Genomic DNA, 21,533 nt, shown 5'->3' on the forward strand with positions numbered 1-21,533 from the left:
ATGTGTATATGAGAAAAGAAGAAATGCGAGATTTCTCCTTTCGTTTAAACGGGGATTTTCGCTTTATTATTATATTAATTATTACTACTACTATTAATATTATTATTATTATTAATGTTTTTCTCTCTTCCTTTTTTTCCTTTTTTCTTCTCTACGCCGGTACCTACTAAATTTTTAGTTTCATTTTTATATGAAATATTCAAATTTATGGTATTATACGTATACACATCTATATACACTTTTACAAACAACAATAAAATGGAAAAAAATATAAAATGAAAAAATAAAATATTTTAATCTACATACTATATTAATATTATTATATTTAAAGATATGTGGAGAAACATTTGCTACTTATATATTTGTCAAATGTACGTGCGCGCGCGCTAATGTTCGGAAAGGTATTCTCGCGGGACGGACAGAACTTGGGAGGAAGGGAGAACAGATCGTTTGACGCTGCAGCTCTGAATATTTTTTCCAGGGCTCTTTTACTATGATATTTTGCATAATTATATTGCTCTGAGACACCTTTTTGTTCCTTTTTGAAATCGCATGGACATGTGGTTATTTAGAAAAAAATAAAAAAATAAAAAAAACGAAGATATAAGACTATTCTCTCGCCACTTATCTTTGTCAATTCACCCAACATTGTTACGCCCCGCGCAGAGCACGTTTCCAAGGAAAAAAAAAAAAAGAAAAAGAAAGAGTTACTCAAACTAACGCAGTTCTTCGAAACATGTAGGAAATATACGTTTTTGTCTGCGTATAGGCTGCAAAATGCAATAATAAATATATTGTGATGCTCACGAAAGCACATAACATAATTTACCAAAATTGTAATGTTTAAAATATTTCATGTGATTTTGGAAACTGTTATATTTTTTATTTCCTGCCAATTGTTTAATTTGTAATGTTGTTCTTTGTTCTTTTTTCAATAAAGTAAGCAAACCAATTTTATCATCGTTCTCTTTGTACTTAAATCGATTTAAAGCGACGTTTCAGCTTTCGTCAAATTGGATGTTCTGGATTGCAAAGACTCCGGCCGACGATGAGTGCAAACTACAAAAGTAAGAAACAATTTTGTGTGTGTATATATATATATTCGCTTTATATTTACTTTTTCGTACAGTTTTATATACAAATAACTCGGCATTCAATCTGAATCAGAGTCCTGTCGGGTATATTGTTGCTTTGGCAGTTCCTCTTGCAATTCCAAGACGTGTTCGATCGGTTTCGGTCTTCCATCATCCCCGATCCTACAAGGATGCACCACACCTTCTCTGAAATAACCAAATATATTGTAAACATCGAATCGAATGATATTATATTCGTAAATGAATAACAGTGCAAACCTCGTTAATTTATCAACAAGACCAACAAGTTGTAAAGCTTCATACTCTTTCTGTTCTTCCGACATACCTTCCAAAGGATTAGGTTTTGGATGCTCGAAGCAACCAGTTACCGGATTAATCCTTCAGTGCAATACGGATTTCATTGATATCAATTATAATTATTATTATTATAACGTTACTAGAACCTTAAACTTAAACTTACTGTTCTTTATGTTTCAAATATTCCTCAGTTTCGCTATCTTCTGATTCAGAAGAGTATGTTAGCTTTTTTCTACTTGATCCCAATAATCCTTTATTTGCAAACATACCAGCAGCATTCCCATATCCAGTATACTTCACCATACGAGCAACTAAATAACAATACATATATATATATATATATATACGTTATTAACCAAATACAGATTACAATTTATCAAATATTTATAATCTTACCGTTCTCTTTGCACAGTATGAATAAAAATTCTGCAACGAGATCTCGTACCTCTACCACAGGAGAAGTCAATAATTTGCACAGTTTCGCCCTTAAAGTAGTTCCTTCTTCTGGACGGTGCATCACATCCCTTAACGGTGGTAAAATCTGAAAAAATAAACGAATAACCAATACAACAGTCTTGAATGTTTTCAAGCGTTCAAAGGGAAAAGAGTTTAACCTGTAACCTAGTATATTTTCTGATCAACCTCTCAGCTTTAACCATTCTGATAAGTGTAGTAACAACTGGAGCAAGATTTCCTATTAAATCATTTTTGTTATCTAGTCTTCTGTCTAAAAATTTTAATAAAACATATATTGCACTCATGTCCTTATTTTGATATATTTGTTTGTGTTTCTCTTTGCTAAGGGGTATCATTACTGAATAACAATCATATGGCATTACCATTAGTAAATTTGCAATATTGCTGGAATAGGAATTGATATAGTATAAGAATAAAACAATATACATACATAACAATACAAAATAAATACCTATGAAAATCATCTTCTTTCTCACATTTAGATAACAACAACCTTCTCAAAGTTAAAACTAAATCGTTTTTCACATCTTCTGTCGTATTATCTGAATTCATGTACAAATTAAATAATGCCTTTAACATTTCACACAGCAATATCACATTACCCTCCTTGATAATGTGAGATTTCTCTTCTCGACTTGTTATATTCTCCAGTAGTTTTACCAGACATTTATCTCCGTTTAATTCTGTTTTAATAATTTGCCTTGTGGCAATATTTAAAGCAGTAATGAGAAATACAATTCTGGTATCGAACAACATTATTTCATATGGAATGTCGTCGCTGTAGTTTTTGATACGTTCAATTAGGCATTGCAAACAAGATGTTTTTAGTAATATTTCTTGCACGTTTGTACTATTGAATATTAAATTGAATAGTAATTTAAGCGCCTCGATGGTAACTATAAAATAAATAAAATAATTGAAAAAAAGAATTTTAACGTTGCTTTTAACATTTTCTGAATAGGTATAAACAAGCTTACCATTGGTATAAGTATGCTCTTTTGCATCCATGTTTTTTAAAGCTGCCTTATCTATTATAATACCTAGTCTTTCGTCTGTGATTAATTCGTTTAACTTTGTTTTGTCTCTGCTACGTTAATGGAGAAAAACAACAGAATTACTTAACAATAATGGCAAAAGCTAGGTCTACATTTAAAACAATAACACAAAGTGGCTGTCAGAAAAGTTCTGACGCTTTGCTAAAAATAAGAATGTGTTTATTCAATATTATCCCTTCGCGTGTGCCTTACTTGTGAAGTAAAATATAAAATCTCGTATTACAGCTCATATATGCAATTGTGATATCTTACCTAAGTATACGCAAAACAGATAAACAACTGTGATGGAGTGACGACTGTAAATTGTCTGAGAGACATTCAAACAATCTCTGCCACAGTTTCTCCCGTAGGTCATCGTTGTTTAGTTCACTGAATACAACTCTACTTCCATACTGAAAACGTTTATATTAATGATTCGCAAGAGTTTAATTAATTAATTAAGAGTTAATCCTCCGAAACGTTTAAACTTACAGTTTCCTGAAAGGCGGCAATGTTCTTTGAAAATTCGTAGCTCGTGTCTGAGATTATATTTTGCACCAATCCCTCCATGTTAATACAGTGTACTCGTGACAATTCAAAAGAGATTGTAACGTGCACGACTGACAGCTTTCAAACGTCTGAGCGACGTTTTACGCACGGATTCAGGTCAGTATAACAAAATAACCTAACTTGAGCGCCATCTCCAGGAATCTGAATGCTGAATTTTAAAATCTCAAAATTAAAATTAAATCGAAAATTTCGCAAGAACCTTCCCATTTCCAAGTATTTGTATCAAAGAATACTTACGTTGACAGAAAGAGATTTCATTTGTATATCGTGTGTGTATAGGTTATATCGTATAGGTTATGTTTCAGTTATTTCCAACGAAGAGCGTGAAGATGATTTCGATTGTTGAATCGATAACGTATGAAATCGAACGTTACACAAACCGACCGTTAGAACTCGACTTTCATCTCGATTTTCTAACGGACAGTTAGAAAGATTAGCTCCAGAGGTAACCAAGGGTTTTTAAATAAATTTGTGTTATTCGAATTTAGTTCGAAACTTTTAGCAATTTTTTAATTTTCAATCCTGAAATTTTCAACGTGAGGACGAGCCTAAACTTAATTTTTGAGAAGAGAGAGAAGAGAGAGAAATAGAAACCACGATGATTGACTTAATTTGTCTGATTTGTACGATTCACGTATTTATTTGAAAATTACAACACCAATGCAGTTTTGCTATGAACAAATAGGAAATTCAACTCAATGTGTTTTATATTGTTATTATTAATTTGTACTGTATAGTGATAATTATACATATTGTTTCACTCATACATAATATTTCTAATTACAGTTCTCGCCAATAACATTAATCCTCCATGTTAGATACCTGAATGGAGCTTACAATTTGCAACTTCTATAGGAGAAAATTTGCTCTTCTATAGGAGAAAAATGATCTGACAATTTTGCTATAAACAGTAGGAATTTCAACATGTTTTACATCCTCATCATTAACTTCTATTGGTGATAATAATTCTTACCATTATACTTGATTATGCATACATATAATATAGTTTCACAATTTTAACTCATATATATGGTATTTCCAATTGTAGTTCTCGCTAGTAATACTAGACTTCTGAATGAAGCTTACAATTTGCGACGGAGAAAAACGACCTAACCTTTCTCACGGAATTTGCAAACGAGCCTCTCGTTACCGGCGACGCCTCCAGCGCAACATTTTATCGAGGATTGACCCTGTAACACACATAAGGATCGTTTCCAGGGGGAAACGGTGGTCCGGAGAAAGGGCGTGGAACTCGCGATCAAGGGAAAAACAGGTTTCTATTCGCAGAGGCTTCCACTTACCGGCCGTCGACTCCCGTGGTCGATGCTCCGACGATCTGGTTCAACGACTTTCTTCTCCGCGTACAAAACAAGTTACGGCGGTACATTTCTTTGACCTCTTAGCTCGTCTGTCTGGCCGTGTGCGTGCGTGTGCACGCGCGCACACAGTGCGTGCGGATTACATCACATTTCTGTAATCGCCCGGCCACCTTCTTTTTTTTTTTTTTTTCGCCGGAGGAAACGCCATGATCGACGGAGACGTATATCAGGAGAAATAGTTGGGGAAATCGTGCATTGGCGTAGGAGATTGTAATGTGTAATATACACGGAACACTTATGTAAAACTCGCTTTATTTGCAATTTACAGCGTACAAGTCCTATTAATTCTGACGGATCTTTTTGCTGAAGCGATTGAGAATGGTTTTCCCCGAATTTTGTAACTTGGAAACGTAAGAAACGAAGGAGACAATTTAAACATATATATATATATATATATATATATATATCTTTCACTTTCTCTCTCTCTCTCTTTCTCTCTCTCGTAGTCATGCGCTATTCTTATCGTCCCATCTACACTTTCGCACGGATCGTCTCTCCATGTTACAAAGGATTCTCCGTCACTTAGACCGAGTTAGATTATTTTTGACCGTCACCCGCAACGTGGGAAGAGGAGAAAGCGAGAGAAAGAAAGAATAAAAGCGCTTCGATCGCGTCGGATGTGCACATTAGGCGTGGCAAAGAAAAGAGCAACGAGATACAACAGGTGCCTCACACAGGAAACACGCCGGCATTGTCGAGTTCCAAGGACATACCACTATAAAAAAAAGAGAAAGAGAGAAAGAGAGAGAGAAAGAAAACTCTCCCATTCGATCGAAGCAGCATAAAAAGGGCGCGGAAGAATAGAGAAAGAATGACCTTGGAGGGTAGGGTTGTCCAACGAACAACGGGAATAGCGCGCGCGTAGATGCGTAAATTATGCGCTACTTTCTATATGAAACACCGTGTTCCTGTTTCTCTCCTCTCTTAGAAAGGTGTTTGAATAAGCTGTTAACAATTTACTGTTAATAACTCTGGTAAAACTTGTACAGACTCGAGGGACGATCGGACAATAAGAGATCCCATTCTGTTATATTTTATTGTAAATTACATTTCCAGTCTTTATGTTGCTAGGAGTTGTCTGTCGATTTGATAAAGAAATTAAACGTTGTTTCATTAATTAGTATATCATTTAGTAAACTGGAAAACGTTTCTGATGATGTCAATTTCAATTGTAATTCGACAACGATACAAATTTGTAAAATCTGATAACATATTCAGAATAACAATTATATAATATTTAAATAATAATGTAAAGTATATTGAAGGGATTAGAAACGAGAAAATGAAATAAAAGGAAATTAGTAAATGTGCGACGAGCTAACTGGTCTGTATAATATTATTTCAGTGGCTGGTTGGTGGAACCCGAATCTCGAGAGTCAGTGTTTCCGAAATTGTACAAATGTCGTTAGAGGGGAGTGGACGATGCGTGCACGCATGTTGCATACAGCCAGTCTGCGGTGGATGCACTTTTGGGAAATCATGCATAACGTGGCAACATCGCACAGCGGGGCTCACATTCCACGTGATCAGGACCGGTTTGCGGGTGTCGACCCACTGACACTCGTCCACACAGATGAACCTTGGCTCCGTATGTAGAATACACCTTACATGTGTCTCTTTTTATTGCAACGCTGAGAAACATAAATAACTAACTGCTGATTCAAAAAGAAAAAAAAACAAGAAAAAAAAAAGAATCCACCAGACGATTAAAATAATCTCTCCGGCGTAATTGGTATACCACCACACGAAAATGAAATCAACGTGTAAATATTAGGACAAGTATCAATTCGCAATTATTTAAATCTTCCCGTTTGTTCTTGCAGATTAGCTTATCCTCAACTTTTGTGAACAGATTAGAATTCCAAAGGAACGAATTTACAAAAAGGAGGAAAAGAAAAAAACTGGATTCATCAATTCATCAATTGACATTACACTTTATCCCTCAATGTGTTTGCAGAGATAGAATGTTATTGCTACAGAAGAACAAAGAGGAGAAATTGGAAGTTTAATCAGGAGGAAGAGCGAACGAGAATTGCCACCAGGTAAATACGTAAGAAGGATCTGATTCTTGTATTAGCACCTCGCACAGACATACAGACGAGAAGATCTCGGCCGTGCATTGCAAGGCCATTGACCGGAGGGATCGATGATCGGCTACCTGCTGATACATTGTTGCCCTCGTACAATAGCGAAAGTATTGTTAGTCCGGTGGGAACCCTCCAGCGTCAAGTGCAATTATTCCGTGTAACCGAGTGCACTTTATTCCTACTGTTCAAGACCTGCTTTGCCTTGTGGCATGGCCATTCATTGCAGCTACCGGGTGCAACGCCCCATTCATCAGTGGCACTTGCTTCTACGCGTAATTCCATGTGTACCCATTCTTTTTTTTTTTCTTCTTCTGTGACACGCGAGCACCACTACAAGAACAAAATAAAAACAGAGGAGAAATTATGAAAGAGTAATTTTGCAATTTACTAATTAATTATTTTTCAATTTCAATTGTTTGTAATGGAGGAACAATTTTGAATTTAATAATTGTGAAATTTGGTGTCTTTAATTCAATTTAAAATTAAATGATAAATTTTATTAAATAAATTGATATTAAATAATAAATATGAAATGTACGTCTGATGTGATATAATCACGTTTGAACGTTTTTCTTCGAGGCGAAATTTTCGGGACGGTTTCCAAGGGAAGTCTGGAGAGCGAGAAGCGTATGTGAAGGGAAACAGGTTCTTCAAGGGGATTGAGAAGTCGCTTGCATCTTGCATCCACCTTTTCAACTCGTGTAAGACTCCCTCCTTCGGTAGGAAACCTATATCTACTATGGTTTTTCCCTGCTCGTTTTTTACACGTGTACATTTATTTTATTTGCGGTTACTTTTATATTGTTTATTCATGTTAATCCTCTGTTTTTTTTTTATTATTAATCCTCTATCTTTTCTTATCCGTATTTATCCTCTATCTTTCCTATATTTTCCAGGAGAATTGGAGAGCGTAGCCGTAGTAATATTTCTAAAACGATCGCGACAAAATACGCAAGAATCAAGAATTCCATACTATCTGTAGATAAGCAAACAGTTGGTATCCCTCTATCATCACTTTGCTCACGATAGATAATGTGCAACGTTGCTATAGCTATCACTAATACGTTTTCTTCTTCTTCCCCCTGTGACTCGAAGAGTCACTAGCTTCTCTTTTAATGGTTTCTTGGGAACGCGAGCAACGGCCCGAGTAGAAGCTTTTCGCTCGTCTTACATACGTTTTTTAGGTGAAAATCCAGTCGCCCCGAGACAAGAGGGAGCAAGCTGCTGCTAAATCTGGAGTCCCTGGCTGGGGTGTTTTATTAAGAAAAGCCTCGTGCACAAATCAGACTCTGTTAACTTCTGCTTAGCCAAATATTTAAAAAAAGAAAACGAAAAACTTGAAAAACTGTGCAACAAAGTGCAAGTTTTTCAAGCAAGTCGCGCAAATGACCCGAGCAGAGTTTGTATATCGTTGATTTTCTAGATCTAGGGAATTAAATAATAGCAATCTTCCATTACATTAATACTTGCTCGTAGAGTGAGAATAATTAATGATATTTGAAACAGCATCGTTCTAACTGTATTAATCTGACTATATTTTTCAGATATTCTCTCTATTGAAAGTTAAACGAACGTTGCTGTTTTCAACTCACTCATCAGTGAAAAATCCGTTTACAACGGAGGGAATTAGAAACAGTCCGACAACTCGAGGTCACGCTGCGTTCAACCGATGTGGAATTTTTTTTCAATGGCGCAATAGCGCACGACGAGGATTCACCATGTCGTCGGCCAGCTTCGCATTCCGCGTCTTCATACCTTCGTCTCTTTCTTTGTCTTTGTTCAGCGGTGCATTCACACACTCACACAGAGTCACGTTCTATCAGTATGGTGTGAAACTGTGCATACGTGCAGGCAAGCACGCAGGAAAACGATTTTCCTTTATCGCGGCCCGTCTTTCCGCGTCTTCTTTCGCTGTACGAACTGGCCGAGATAAGGTAGAAATCGAGCCGCATATTTTCGGCCTCTGTTCTTAATGTGCTGCTTTGCGAGGCCTGGTAAACAGGAAACGACGTCCACGTGCGTCTGTGCGCAGAGAGGGAGAGAGAGAGAGTGAGAGAGAGAGAGGGCGGAAGAGAGAACTGGCAACCGCTTTTAGCCATGTCGCGCTCCCTATTTTATTCCCTATTTGTACTCGTTCCTCATACGAATTTTTCATTTCCAGCGTTTTCACGAAAACGAGCCTCGGGAAAGGATTGCAAAGGATTGTTGCAAGACAATATGAAATGATGAAGGAAATGAGTTACGACGAAGGAGAAACGCTTGTTTGATTTGCGTGGCCATGTGGAAAATACAAGGGTCATGGGAAAAGTTTCGGAGGATCTTATAAGAGGACGCAGGCGCAATCAGCGGCCGCATCGAACCTAAACCAGGGCGTGGTGGCAATTTTCGAGAACGTATATACACAGTACACGCAGCTCTCCTCGTTCCTCGTAGCACGTAAGTCCTTCTGGTGATTACCGATGCACTTGATTAAATTTCTACTTCTACAATTTGTTAATGTTTCTCTGCCTACAACACGGGCGTAATAAATCCTGATAGTTTCTTAATTTTGTTACAAAGTGTACGTCGGAAGATTTTCAAGATCATCGAAATTATTTTAATTGTTCAAAGGAACGTTATATTATATTAATTATATTAATGAGATATTTGCTCTTTTTAAAAATCATTGATTTCGATTGATTTCACGTGAATTAATGGAAGAAAATTTTACAGCCGAGCCAGGATAACAAGGATTTTTCAGCGGAGGACGACGGGGAGAGATTGTGAAATAAAAATTTCAAAGAAATAAAGAAGCTGAACCGTTGCTCGGGGAACTTGCGACGAAAAAGGGAATTTAATGGCCATCGCTGGCGTTGATACGCGAGCAAAAGACGTGGGTGTACACACACGGCGCCGTATAGTTACCCACGCACACACACACATATGCAAGCATGCACCAGCTGCATATGTATGCGTCGTACCCCGCAGGATATTGGCCTAGACGCAGTGTGATTGGCCGATCATGCAACCAGGGACGACGATGCCTCTGCAAGTCTCCTTATGTGTGCTTTTCAGTGGCGTAACTCTGCCATATGTTCGTTTTTTAACTTTTTTAAGCCGAATTTACGCAACTTCGCGTGACGCGTAGCGTATACAACACGTGTAACGCTAACTCGATATATACGTAAGAAAATATTCAACGAAAATTGCAAATCGTTAGTCAGTGTAATCTCTTGTAGTTTAAAATCAGTGTGTATCTTATTTACACAATTTCGCTCATTTGTGAAAGCAATTCGTCTATAACGAGCAGATAATGACTAGCGATTGACTAATGATCTTGATATTTATTCATACAACGACACGATTTATCATTGTTATTACTAGAGGTTCGACAGGGGAAATTTTGATTGTTCGAAACTAAACGAACGCATAAATTCGCGCTGTTGTAATTTCCAAAGCTTAGCGTGAACTTTGTCAGCCCCTCCGGATCTCGTTTTAGAAGCTCGTACACGCATTTAATGGCAACGTGCTCATTAAGCAGGCATCGGCGAGCAAGGTCGTTTCGTTAATAGCACGGTGCCACGGCGTGTTGTACATTTTGTTGCTAACAGTATCGTTCATTAGTGATACGTCGTTCGAGTGACTCCTCGCTGGAATATTTCGCATAAAGGGCCGCCGGTTACGCCATTGGGCACACGCACACAGCAACGATAGACGAGGCACGAACGCACACGCAGGCCAACCCTATGCGAAGAGAGCCATGACCAGCTCGGGGCTTAGTGCGTCTTCCACGCACGGCTCGTCAGTGGTCGCCGAGTAGGCCGTGGGAGAGGGTTTCTATGCGTGCTATAACTTCGGTTTTGCTACGGGTGTGCACTCGTACCGTATCGTATCAACTAGCGGGATCATTGCCTTCGAGGATGCAGCCGCTGCGCTTAGGACTGCGCTTAGGACTCGAGGGCTACCAATGACACGAAGCTTCGATGAAGATATTCCAGTATCGACTAATAAGGGTCTTAAGGACGACAAGGATAAGATTATTGGACAACAATAAAAGATAAGATTAAAACCGGAGGAGACACGACTTTTCCCCATTGGTGAATTTTTGTGAATGAGATCGTACACCATTTATTGTTTGTAAAACGGGGGTTTATGACCGAAGGTGTGGATCGAAGAGATGTGAAGAGAATTTGTTTTGGCCGGACGATCCCGCACACATACACACACACATACACACATACTCCTGAGCGCCATGTGCAGTCACTAGGGGTTGGACTCTTCGTAGCCTGGTCTCCACACCCGATCGAAATTACTAATGCGAGTGCACATAAATGCTAACATAATCGTACGTCTCCTAACTACTCGGCGGCCATTTGAACAGCTTCGCCAGACGACGTCAGTAATTCTGGAAATGTAAGTGTTCGCGAAGTTAATCCTTGTCACGCCTACATGCAGATACTATTCATTATCAACGATTGTCAAATTTGCTGTAAACAAGAGCGGACGATGTTTGTAATGTTTTATACTGCACGCGATATACGCGCCGCACGCAGGGTATTTAACTAGCGAGATAGTTTACGTTCGTTTACGTACATTTTAATCTCATTTCATCCTCGATTTTACAATTTCTTCATTTGAAGCTTAATTTATTATCGCTGCAAAGATCGACAATTGTTGTTTGAATACATGTTGCGAGAGATACAACACATGTGTCCCGCACATGCGTGGTATCCAATTGTTAAATGAGGGTAGTTTCACACGCGTGACTCACGCCTCATAAAATATTATGCCCCTCCGGGTTTAATATCCAATGAACGGTTTAACAAGTATGAACGAATGTTAAAGAAGAATGCTTTCTAAAGTGCTCTCACATATAAATTTTGTGTATTACGATCCCTTTCCTCTTGCGTTTACAAATTTCAAATTAGTCGAACGCTTGATTTCCAATAATAATAAGTAGATGAATCAACGTTAGCCTAATTCTCTGCAATTCCTTTTCAGAAAGTCCGCTTGCTGATCGAGCCGAGATGGCGAGCACGTCGCAGCAGTACTGTTTGCGCTGGAATAATCACCGCTCGAATTTGTTGACGGTGTTCGACGAGCTACTGCAAAACGAGGCATTCACCGATGTGACACTGGCAGTCGACGGTGGCGTGTCCTTGAAATGTCACAAGATGGTCCTGGCGGCGTGTTCCTCCTACTTTCAAAGCTTGTTCCTCGACTTGCCATGCAAGCACCCTATCGTCGTATTGAAGGACGTGAAATATTCGGAGATCAAAGCGATCCTCGAGTACATGTACCGCGGCGAAGTAAACGTGGCCCAGGAGCAATTGGCCGGGTTGTTGAAGATCGCTGAGGTGCTGAAGGTGAAGGGGCTGGTTGAAGAAAATGGCTCCCAAGGCCGTCGTGAGGAGGTTGAAACCTCCATGTCCCCGCCGCCGGCCATCAGCACCAGTACAACCAGCAGTGCGGTTCATAGCAGTGATCACGCGTCTCCCCCGCATTCCACGGGCACTACGTACGATATATACGGCAAATCACCAGTCGACAGAAGCAGTCGTTTACCGTTGCCGATGTGGTCCCTACCGGGGATCCCCATGACTCACTCCAGCACCGGTCACCAAACGGTGGCGCATCAACATTCCTCTATGTTGGCCGGCTCGTCGCCCATTTTGACCGGCTTCGAGACCTCTCCGTTGAAGCACAAGAAACTTTCGAACATGCTGATGAACCGAGACACGCCGATCCTGAGGACGGTGCTGGGTCAGGGTCACGCGGATAGCTCCCAAGGGATTCCCCTGTTGCACCCGGACAACCACGAGAATCAATTTAGAAACAGCAGCAACGGCTCGTCGAACGAGAACGATAGACGCGGTAGTATGGATGCAGTTCACGGGGAACCTGCGCACAGCCCTTACACCGACATGATGGATGAAGATGATAAGCAATCGTCGCCGCAGTCGTACCCTCCTGATATTAAACCAGGTAAAGGACAAGTGACCGTTGCAGAAAATCTCATTTCTCGCCGGTGTTTTGTTGTTTATTACAGTTAATTTCATTATATTATATATAGTTATATAGTATTATATATAATATAATAATATTATAATAATACTATAATACTAGATAATATAATCATATACTAGATAATATGGTCATATAGTATTATATATTACTATATTAATACCATATATAATATATAATACTATATAACTATATATAGTTATCTAATATTATAGTACTATATATTACAATACTATGTATAGTTATCTAGTATTATATAATATATAATATATAGTACTATAATACTATATAACTATATATAGTTATATAATATTATATATAGTATTATAGTGTTGTATCATATCACATAATTATAATATTTTATACAGTAATGGTTACACAAGATATCTCAGGATTTAATAGCCAAACTTTATTACTAGCAGATTTATATAACATTGAGTTACTCTTGGCAGACTATACTGCCAATGTCTTATACTGTTAAACGTTGAGACGCCATGTATACTAGCATCACTATAATGCAATATTATTCTTTTGCCGCAGGGATGGTTAATTACGTGCCAGCGCAAAAGCCGGAGTGGAAACGGTACAAGCAATACACGAGGCACGACATAATGTCCGCGATCGAGGCGGTACGCTCGGGAATGAGTGCCCTCCAGGCGGCACGTAAGTACGGAGTACCCTCACGAACTCTTTACGACAAGGTAAGGAAGTTAGGGATCACGACGTCGCGACCGTTTAAACGGGGATCGAACGGCAGCGGCGCCTGTTTCCCTTACGGGATTGGTGGTAACGCGAACGGCAACATCTACAGCGGCGCTCTCTCGGAAAACGAGAACGAGAGCGGCAGCGTAATCGAAGGTCCTAGGTCCACGCTCGACGCGTGCAAGTCAAGAGATCCTCCTGTAGATCGGGAAATCGTAGATGTTAGTCGCTGCACATCCAGCCCTACGGTGCACTCCGTGAAACAGCCGAGCAATGAGGATCAAGTTGAGGATCTTTCTGTCAGTCGTAAGTCGGATGTTCGCGTGATAGTGCCGCCAACGTCGGTGATCAAAAACGAGGAGGATATTGGCTCTGATTCTTGCAGTCACAATTAACCCTCAGCCAGCTGTAACATCTCTCGTGATGGTCAAGAGTATCGTCACCACCGGCAGAAGCTAAACGAAAGCTACTGTAGAAATTCGCATCAACGCATTGAGAAGTTTGTAAAGTTTTTGTTAAATAATTTAAGAGAGAGATTGTACGTGTCTCTGGTGAAACGTAAGATGCGTTCTATCATTTGCAACGTGACACGAGTTTCTCGAATTATCCTCGATGGATACGGCGACGATTCTTCGCTTCACGTAGTTCTACAGGCAGGCTTGTAACACTTCAGAAGACAAGACGATAATGCGTACGGATGAGAAACGTAACCAAACGGAAGCCAATTAAGTTAACGTTTAACAAATGACTCAGGGATCAATAATGGAGTATAGTATCGCCGCCAATAGTAAGTCAGAACATACGTACATAATGTGTTCGTAAAAAATCCAGTATATGAGATTCTTCTCAGAATACTTTGTACAAGACTGATTCCAAGAATTCGATACGGGAATTCAAGAGACTGAAGTATAATCAACGATTGCGTTCCAAAGTTGTTAAAGCCTAATGCCTAATATATTTGTGAAATGTAGTGCCTTCTCTATTATTTTATTATTTTCAAAAGAAAAGCGTATCGACTGTAATTCATTAAAAGTTGTTGGCAAAAAGGAAAAAAAAGAAAAAAATTGCAATGTCTTTGCTCGAATATTTAAAGAGATTAATCATATGCATCATATGTGTGTATATATATATATATATATATATGTGTATATGGGGTGTTCCCGGGTTAAATCGTCAAACTTTAGATGTGAATTTAGGATCCTAAAACAAACAAATTGCTCGCTAATGCTTCCTTTAAGAGATATTTGCTTCTAAAGTTATTAAGAGTTAGGAATGGAACATTGAAATATCTGTGTTTCCGAGATTAATGCTTATCTCCAAAGTGAAGGTTCATTCAAGCTAATCATTTTGAGCAACATATGTAATAGTTACAATTATTTTTAGTAACAAATACAACAATTTTCTTTAGTAACATACGTAATAAATTATGAACTGAATTATTCCGATGGCATACGTTACAAAGTCCTACAACTTTAGTAGTAAATACCTCTGAAGAAGGCATTTACGAGTATGCTTGCAAGAGGAAAAATTTGTTCGCTTTACGATCCCAAATTGATATCAAAGTTTGGCGATTTAATCCGGGAACACCCTGTATTTATTTTGGTTTTGTTAGCTTATTATTCATTTGTGAACTGTCGAAGAAATTAATTTCATATGATTGATACAACGATGTACAAAGGATCTTCGAGATTCTACGAACTCGAATTTCGAATCGCATTAAGCTTTAAACACTTTCGAACAAGTAAGTATGCATGTTTCTTTTTTTTTTTTTTAATTCATCGTAATCATTGTGATTTGACATTCTTGTTTTTTTTCTTTTCTCATTTTGCAATCGTCTACATAGTAGTGGAATTTAAGAATTGATTTTTATATGTTATAATGCGCGCGAAGGGAAAAGAAAGAGAGCATGTCTATTATTTTAATGATCTTATTTTCGATTCTTTTTTCTTTTAAGAAAGAGTATCTGTCTTTGGCATTAAATGCTATCAATAAGACATGATTATATATGTATACAATATATAGTATATATATGTGTGTATAATCTGGAAAAAAAAACAAAAAAGGGTAAAAAGAATTAGAGAGTTATACACTTTGAATAATTTCGTGTTATTGACTGATGATATCGCTGTTAATTTGTTGCTAATTGTAAGGTATACATTATCGTTACTGATCATGGCCCTGGGATACAGCTGCAATATTGCTCAATATTATGCGTAATGACATATGATCGAACTACCTCTAAATATTAATCCATAATTACATGGAACGAACTACCTCTAAATGTTATAATACATTATTACATGAAACAAACTACCTCTTTGTACAACGAACGATATTGTTCATTATTAACGTTAAGACTGATAGAGCCGAATGTACGTTATATATTGTCTACTATATTATATTATATTATTATATTATATATATATATATATATTATATTATATTATATTACCTAAGTATATAGTCCAGTAGTAGAATTTAAAATATATTTTATGATTCACGTGATCTTTTCGAAAAGAAATTTGAACACTTCTTATTTTTTGATTGTAATTTTTTGTAATTTATATATAAGAAACACACATATATATTTTCATAAAACACACATATATATTTTAATACAGTATATAAAATAGACGGTTTTGATAAAGACTCTCAAACAGGGGGCACCCTCAAGGGAGGGTAAGGTGGAATTGCTGATTTAAGGGGGTGCCCCCATATTAAATGATCAAATTTCAATTGCAAAATTTGTCAAAATTTACTAATGAGAATCACCGAAGTTTGGGAAACTAATATTTTTTCTAAATATTTTATAAATTAAAAATAATTTTTTTGTGCGTATAATAGCGGCTGTACATGTAGCATGTTGCTTAACATTGTGCATATGATTCCAATTAATAAAAATTAATTGGGAATCATAATTAAATAATTGCGATCTTATTCGTAATCTAGAGATTACAGCTACCTCTTGGGTAGCCGTTAAGACACTGTCCTCGTTTGCTCTTCAGGAATTTAACTGTTTAACCTTTTTGCACAAATCAACAGGTGGTATAATGCGCGGTATATAAAATGGAGTAAACAACAATTGATACAATTGATGCAATAATTGTTTCGAGCGATCGTATAAGAAACTGAAATCATATATTTTCAAAAAGAGAATGCTTTGTAGAAATAAGTTTGCGTGGATGAATGAACTTCAATACTTGACGAGTAATATGTTTGACAATTAATTGTAAGTACTACAAATTGTGTAGTACTTTCAAGAACAGTGTTTAAACATATTCAGTGGGAGAGCGGTTTGAAATTTTTCTCTTTTCCCGCGTTACTTCGCCATTGGTTATTTTTCCGCGGGAAAGTACCCTGCGCAATGGGATGCGCTTTAGTATCAAGCCCAAGTTCCATTGGGAACAACGGTGAAGAATGACACGAAGTTATATTTAACAGTTGAATATTTCATTCATTATTTTTCACTGCTTCCTAACATTTTATTGTCACGAGGGAAGAACGAAAAATTTCAAACGTTCGGCATTCATGATTGAGGTGATTCTTCATTTTGTTACTACATGTAATAGAACTGTACCTGTACGTTAATCGCGCCACGATTGTAAAATAGAGAAATAACATTTATACAGGGTGTCTCAGTGATCGCGAGTGACGTTAGGCGAGAGAACAATTGTACGTGTGTGAAAATAAAATCGAAAAGAAGGATGTAGCATAGAATGTTTTTTCGCGGGACGTTTCATTTGTGAGTAGGTTAAATTTGAAAATTAATCGAATGCGCATGCGCAAGTACCATATTGCACAAATACGTCTCTATTTTATGAAGAACGAGGTGTCTGAAATGGAAGAATTTTTCTACATTTTCCACTTGTTTTCACGCGTAAAACCTCCTATCGATTATTTGCCAGTTGACCAGGTTCAAGGTATTACTATATAAATACTCAAATTCAATTTTACTTCATTTTATTTTCTTTTTCTTTCGATTTACTTTTTCACACAGGATTTCTGAGATACTCTGTATAGAAAGAAAACGGACTGATTCCAATGTAGATAGATATTGACGCCATGCTTGTAGTGGTAAGAACAAAAAAAGAATTAAAAAGAATAGTAATATATATATTTAATAGAGAAATATAAGATGTAACGTGCCTAAACAGGTGAAGGACAATTCAACTGAAGCTACAATTTAGACTGATGCATATTTAAAAGACTATACAACGTGTTCAGCACAAGGAAACAATGTAACGATAGCTGTAACGAAAATAGAAGGTGCTCAAAAATGTGTGGATGAACTTTGTAATTCCCGTTTTTAAAATGTTTATCGCGAATTAACAAACTTATCGAAGGGAATGAGATAAACTGGAAAAAACGTCGACATTCAATAACGGATGAAAATGTCTAGAAAATTACGAGAATAACTTCGAACGCTCCAGGCCGAAATTTTAAATAGGATTTGGTACTCAGAAACTATGTTTCTCTTCGCTCGTAACTTCGACGCAAAGTTTAATTGGTACGCAGACGGAATTTTCGACGATGCCTTCGACGAAATTAAAAAACTTTAGCCTGGACTAATAGCGTATTAAGATTGTACATAATCACGGCTTTTGTAGATGGAGGACGAAAAGTTGCCTTATTATCAAACGTAAATTTTAGCGTCGTAAATATTAATTCTTTAAGACTGACTATAACGAAAATGTATCGCGCACACACACACACACGCGCGCGCGCGCGCGCGTGTAAACATACATACGCACATACACATACACGCACTTTTAATTAATTATAAGCTTCTAACGTTTGACATTTTCCATCCGTAACATGGGGTTTTCCAAATTCCATTGTATGGACGTATGTTATTAGAAATGTACAAGTTTGTTATAAAATATATTACTCTAAGAAAAACTCCTGAAAGAAACGATTGTTTTTCCTTTGCATGTTGAATCCCTACTTCACAAGGAAAATATTAACAGTAACGAGAACAGTTTTCCAGTTTAAGTTATTTCGATTCTCACTTCATTAAGTCGTCTAGACTATTTAAATCAATATTAGCCGCTTTTAATGATAAGAGAATCGAGTATCAGAGGATTAAAGCAAAACGTGGATTAAAGAGATATCCTATTAAATTATGAATTGATATACATTTATAATTATGAATTATATTGAGTGTGTTGACAATAAATAAATAATCTGAGGTCAGACTGGGTGAACATTGTTTTTTCTTCAGTTCAGAAATCAACGTCGCGACCATTTCCATTTGCCTTTGAGGAGATTTTGCAGCTTGGTCGTCACCGTGTCAGAAACAGTGCACTAATATCGCCGCGAGGGAAACTTTCAATCAACCAACAAGACAGCCAGCCAGCCCTGAGCTAATGATAAAACAAGCAGAAGACTAGCTTTATTAAATGACAAGGCGAAATCTTCAGAGCAAGACACGCTGTCAATTACAGACAGAGGATAATTTAATTTGATAAATCAGCGTCAAATAGATTTAAACATGCATTTCTCAAAGTACACAATTGTCACAAAAGATACACTTTCCTATGTTTTTATATATTCCACAGTGATGTTAGTGTCGCAGTCATCACTTTCACGAAAAGAAGGATTTTTCAAAATTGAAAAACTTAACTCTAGGATTCTCAAATCAGTCAAGATACTCTGTGGCTAATTAATATCACAAACGCAATATATTTGAACTCGTTTAGACATAAAATAGCAATCAAGTCAATCACCATAAATGATTCTTTCTATAAAAAAAATTAGTTTCTCATTTTCTATAATTATAATCATTTCTCTCATAATCCCCAAAGCTAAACAAATTGTAAAATTTGATGTATTATTATTTTTAAATTTTATATAAAATTAAATATATTCTTACTGAATTCAACTGTAATAATTAAATATTCTCAAGATTCAAAACGATGACTTATATTGCATTGCTTGCATCAACATGTGTCGTGCAGAGATGAGAAGTTTTCCGAAAAGAATGTGGGTCTGGTTGGTTGTTTTCAATCCATTCTTAAATTTAAGAATACCTATTGGTTGAGATTGTCACGCAGAACAAACAAAACCCAGTGGGTCGGTTACTGAGAGAAGGAACTGCTTCCTTTGCTCTTGCATGCGACTTTTCATTTTTGTACATAGATACAGCTATATATAACTGAAAATATACAATTTACAATTCGTCAGTAGATGGTACTAAAGGTGAAACTTCTGTAGCGGATGATTTTATGTATAATGTAAGGTTATAAAGGATATAGAAGGTGGAGTATAATTCGTCTCAGAGCCACCGCCAGATTCATCCATAGCGTTGATACCGGCGACCACCTCAGACGTTCGGTTTATTAGGAACTTGGGCTAAGAAACGGTATCTATCCTAGATCTGTTCCGCACGCTGCACGTTTAATCTAAAAATCGCACTTCATCCGTACCTAAGCAGCATCCACTTACGAATTGTAACATTTGTGCTTTGGAACGGATACACTAAGGAAAGACTGGATGTGTTACCCGCTACAGGCAATAAAATACTAGCGTCGCGTAACGGTGAAACGAGGGAACTAATTTATATTGTTGTCCTTGTCGCACATTATCGCTCTCTTTGTCTACCGCGCGAATATGTCTGTCCTTGTTAAACAGTATTATCCTCCTTGTCTAACGCACGTATATGTCTGTCCTTGTCGCACGCTGTTTCTCTCCTTGTCTATCGCACGCATATGTCTGTCCTTGTCGCACGCTGTCGCTTTCCTTGTCTAACGCGCTTATATGTCTCTCCTTGTCGCATGCTAGTGCCCTCCTTGTCTAATGACGCTAGACAAGGAAAGCAATAGTGTGCGACAAGGACACCATTCGATCTATTGAAAAAAAAATTCAACTTTTTACACACACATTTTTCTAGGACAAAACGCACATAGAAAGAAAGCGGGGAGCCTAATTCTACGGAGGTATATAAAAAAGTACGCAAATTATTCCTCTTAATTAGGTTTTTTTCGTAATTAGTGCGAACTGTCACAAAAAGGGCGTGGTGGCGCCATCTAGCGGTAACTCAGTGGTACTAATTATTTATATAAATACATATTTCTGCATTTTACAGGTCAAATGAGATATGAACAGAAAGCTAAGGGTCTAATTAGGGTAATACAATCGCCAAAGTTCACAATTCATTTTTCTAAATTAGGTTTTTTCACAAATGAAAATTTCTCTGTTTTACGGGGTAAGAAACACTAGTGCCGCTTGTGGCAGACCGGTGGAACTAAACGCTCTATTACCACATAAAGAAAATAATTAATTTTAATTTTTCACGCCACAAATTTGCACTCCACGAGCATATATTTCGTAGATAATGCTATCAATTACGTTTACAAATAAATCTGAATCTAATATTCACTATAGGTTGCGCGAAATTATGCACTCACTATTGGCACTACTACTAACGCAAATGAAATTGAAACATTCTTTATATACGTAAACTATACTTAAACATAACATAAAACGCAAGCGTAGGGTCTCTAAAATCGAAGATGCAACCATAACAGTTCACAAATGATTTCTTTCAATGAATTTCTTCTCGTAATTTGTGGAAAAACTATCACCTGTCAATGTTTAGAGGCAGTGGTGGCGCCATCTATTGGCAACTCGGTGGTCCTAAAAACAGGAAATTCTGTTTTTAGTACCACCAAACTATTAGTAGATGGCGCCACCTGTCCATTGTCTGTAGCGACCGATATATCTCCAAAATCTACAGTAACGCCATCTATACAATCATCCTGTCGAAAAGTACGATTCCTGTAAATCGACATTATAAATTGTAAATTGATAGTTTATTTATTACTATGGAAATGTTATTGCCATGATTACTTGTTTATAGAGATGTATATATAGATCCCATTTTAGAATTAG

General features: G+C 37.2%; 2 protein-coding genes and 2 long non-coding RNA genes across 9 annotated transcripts; 1 reads left to right on the top strand and 3 right to left on the bottom strand.

The window, feature by feature from the left end:
- Positions 1-390: 390 nt before the first annotated feature.
- LOC122528678 (synembryn-A) lies at positions 391-3,586 on the bottom strand. 4 transcript variants are annotated; one of them, XM_043654042.1, is made up of 10 exons: positions 3,395-3,586; positions 3,176-3,315; positions 2,846-2,955; positions 2,320-2,764; positions 2,006-2,252; positions 1,788-1,932; positions 1,555-1,702; positions 1,353-1,472; positions 1,128-1,280; positions 391-1,059 (listed from the first exon to the last, which is right to left on the bottom strand). In XM_043654042.1, exons 1-9 carry the CDS (start codon positions 3,470-3,472, stop codon positions 1,154-1,156), a joined length of 1,560 nt encoding a protein of 519 aa, XP_043509977.1. In that variant the 5' UTR covers positions 3,473-3,586; the 3' UTR covers positions 391-1,059; positions 1,128-1,153. The 4 variants fall into 4 exon arrangements, with proteins under 4 accessions (XP_043509977.1, XP_043509976.1, XP_043509975.1 ...); XM_043654041.1 differs by having other exon boundaries at positions 1,118-1,280; XM_043654040.1 differs by lacking the exon at positions 391-1,059 and having other exon boundaries at positions 1,091-1,280.
- Positions 3,587-4,217: 631 nt separating this feature from the next.
- LOC122528679 lies at positions 4,218-16,069 on the top strand. Of its 3 annotated transcripts, XM_043654046.1 has the most exons (8): positions 4,218-4,428; positions 4,521-4,745; positions 6,197-6,439; positions 6,675-6,893; positions 9,100-9,374; positions 9,651-11,330; positions 11,919-12,902; positions 13,482-16,069. In XM_043654046.1, exons 7-8 carry the CDS (start codon positions 11,945-11,947, stop codon positions 14,036-14,038), a joined length of 1,515 nt encoding a protein of 504 aa, XP_043509981.1. In that variant the 5' UTR covers positions 4,218-4,428; positions 4,521-4,745; positions 6,197-6,439; positions 6,675-6,893; positions 9,100-9,374; positions 9,651-11,330; positions 11,919-11,944; the 3' UTR covers positions 14,039-16,069. The 3 variants fall into 3 exon arrangements, with proteins under 3 accessions (XP_043509981.1, XP_043509979.1, XP_043509982.1); XM_043654044.1 differs by lacking the exons at positions 4,218-4,428; positions 4,521-4,745 and adding an exon at positions 5,243-5,783; XM_043654047.1 differs by lacking the exons at positions 4,218-4,428; positions 4,521-4,745; positions 6,197-6,439; positions 6,675-6,893 and adding an exon at positions 8,506-8,872.
- LOC122528680 lies at positions 6,770-8,780 on the bottom strand. Its single transcript, XR_006306637.1, has 2 exons — positions 8,694-8,780; positions 6,770-7,268 (listed from the first exon to the last, which is right to left on the bottom strand). It is a non-coding gene; the product is annotated as an uncharacterized LOC122528680 (long non-coding RNA).
- Positions 16,070-19,534: 3,465 nt separating the features above from the next.
- Positions 19,535-21,254, bottom strand: LOC122528683. The gene is made up of 3 exons (XR_006306638.1): positions 21,227-21,254; positions 19,965-20,488; positions 19,535-19,797 (listed from the first exon to the last, which is right to left on the bottom strand). It is a non-coding gene; the product is annotated as an uncharacterized LOC122528683 (long non-coding RNA).
- Positions 21,255-21,533: the final 279 nt, after the last annotated feature.

The sequence above is a fragment of the Frieseomelitta varia genome, unplaced genomic scaffold (assembly GCF_011392965.1).
Source record: "Frieseomelitta varia isolate USP_RPSP 00005682 unplaced genomic scaffold, Fvar_1.2 scaffold_255, whole genome shotgun sequence".
Taxonomy (NCBI): Eukaryota; Metazoa; Arthropoda; class Insecta; order Hymenoptera; family Apidae; genus Frieseomelitta; species Frieseomelitta varia.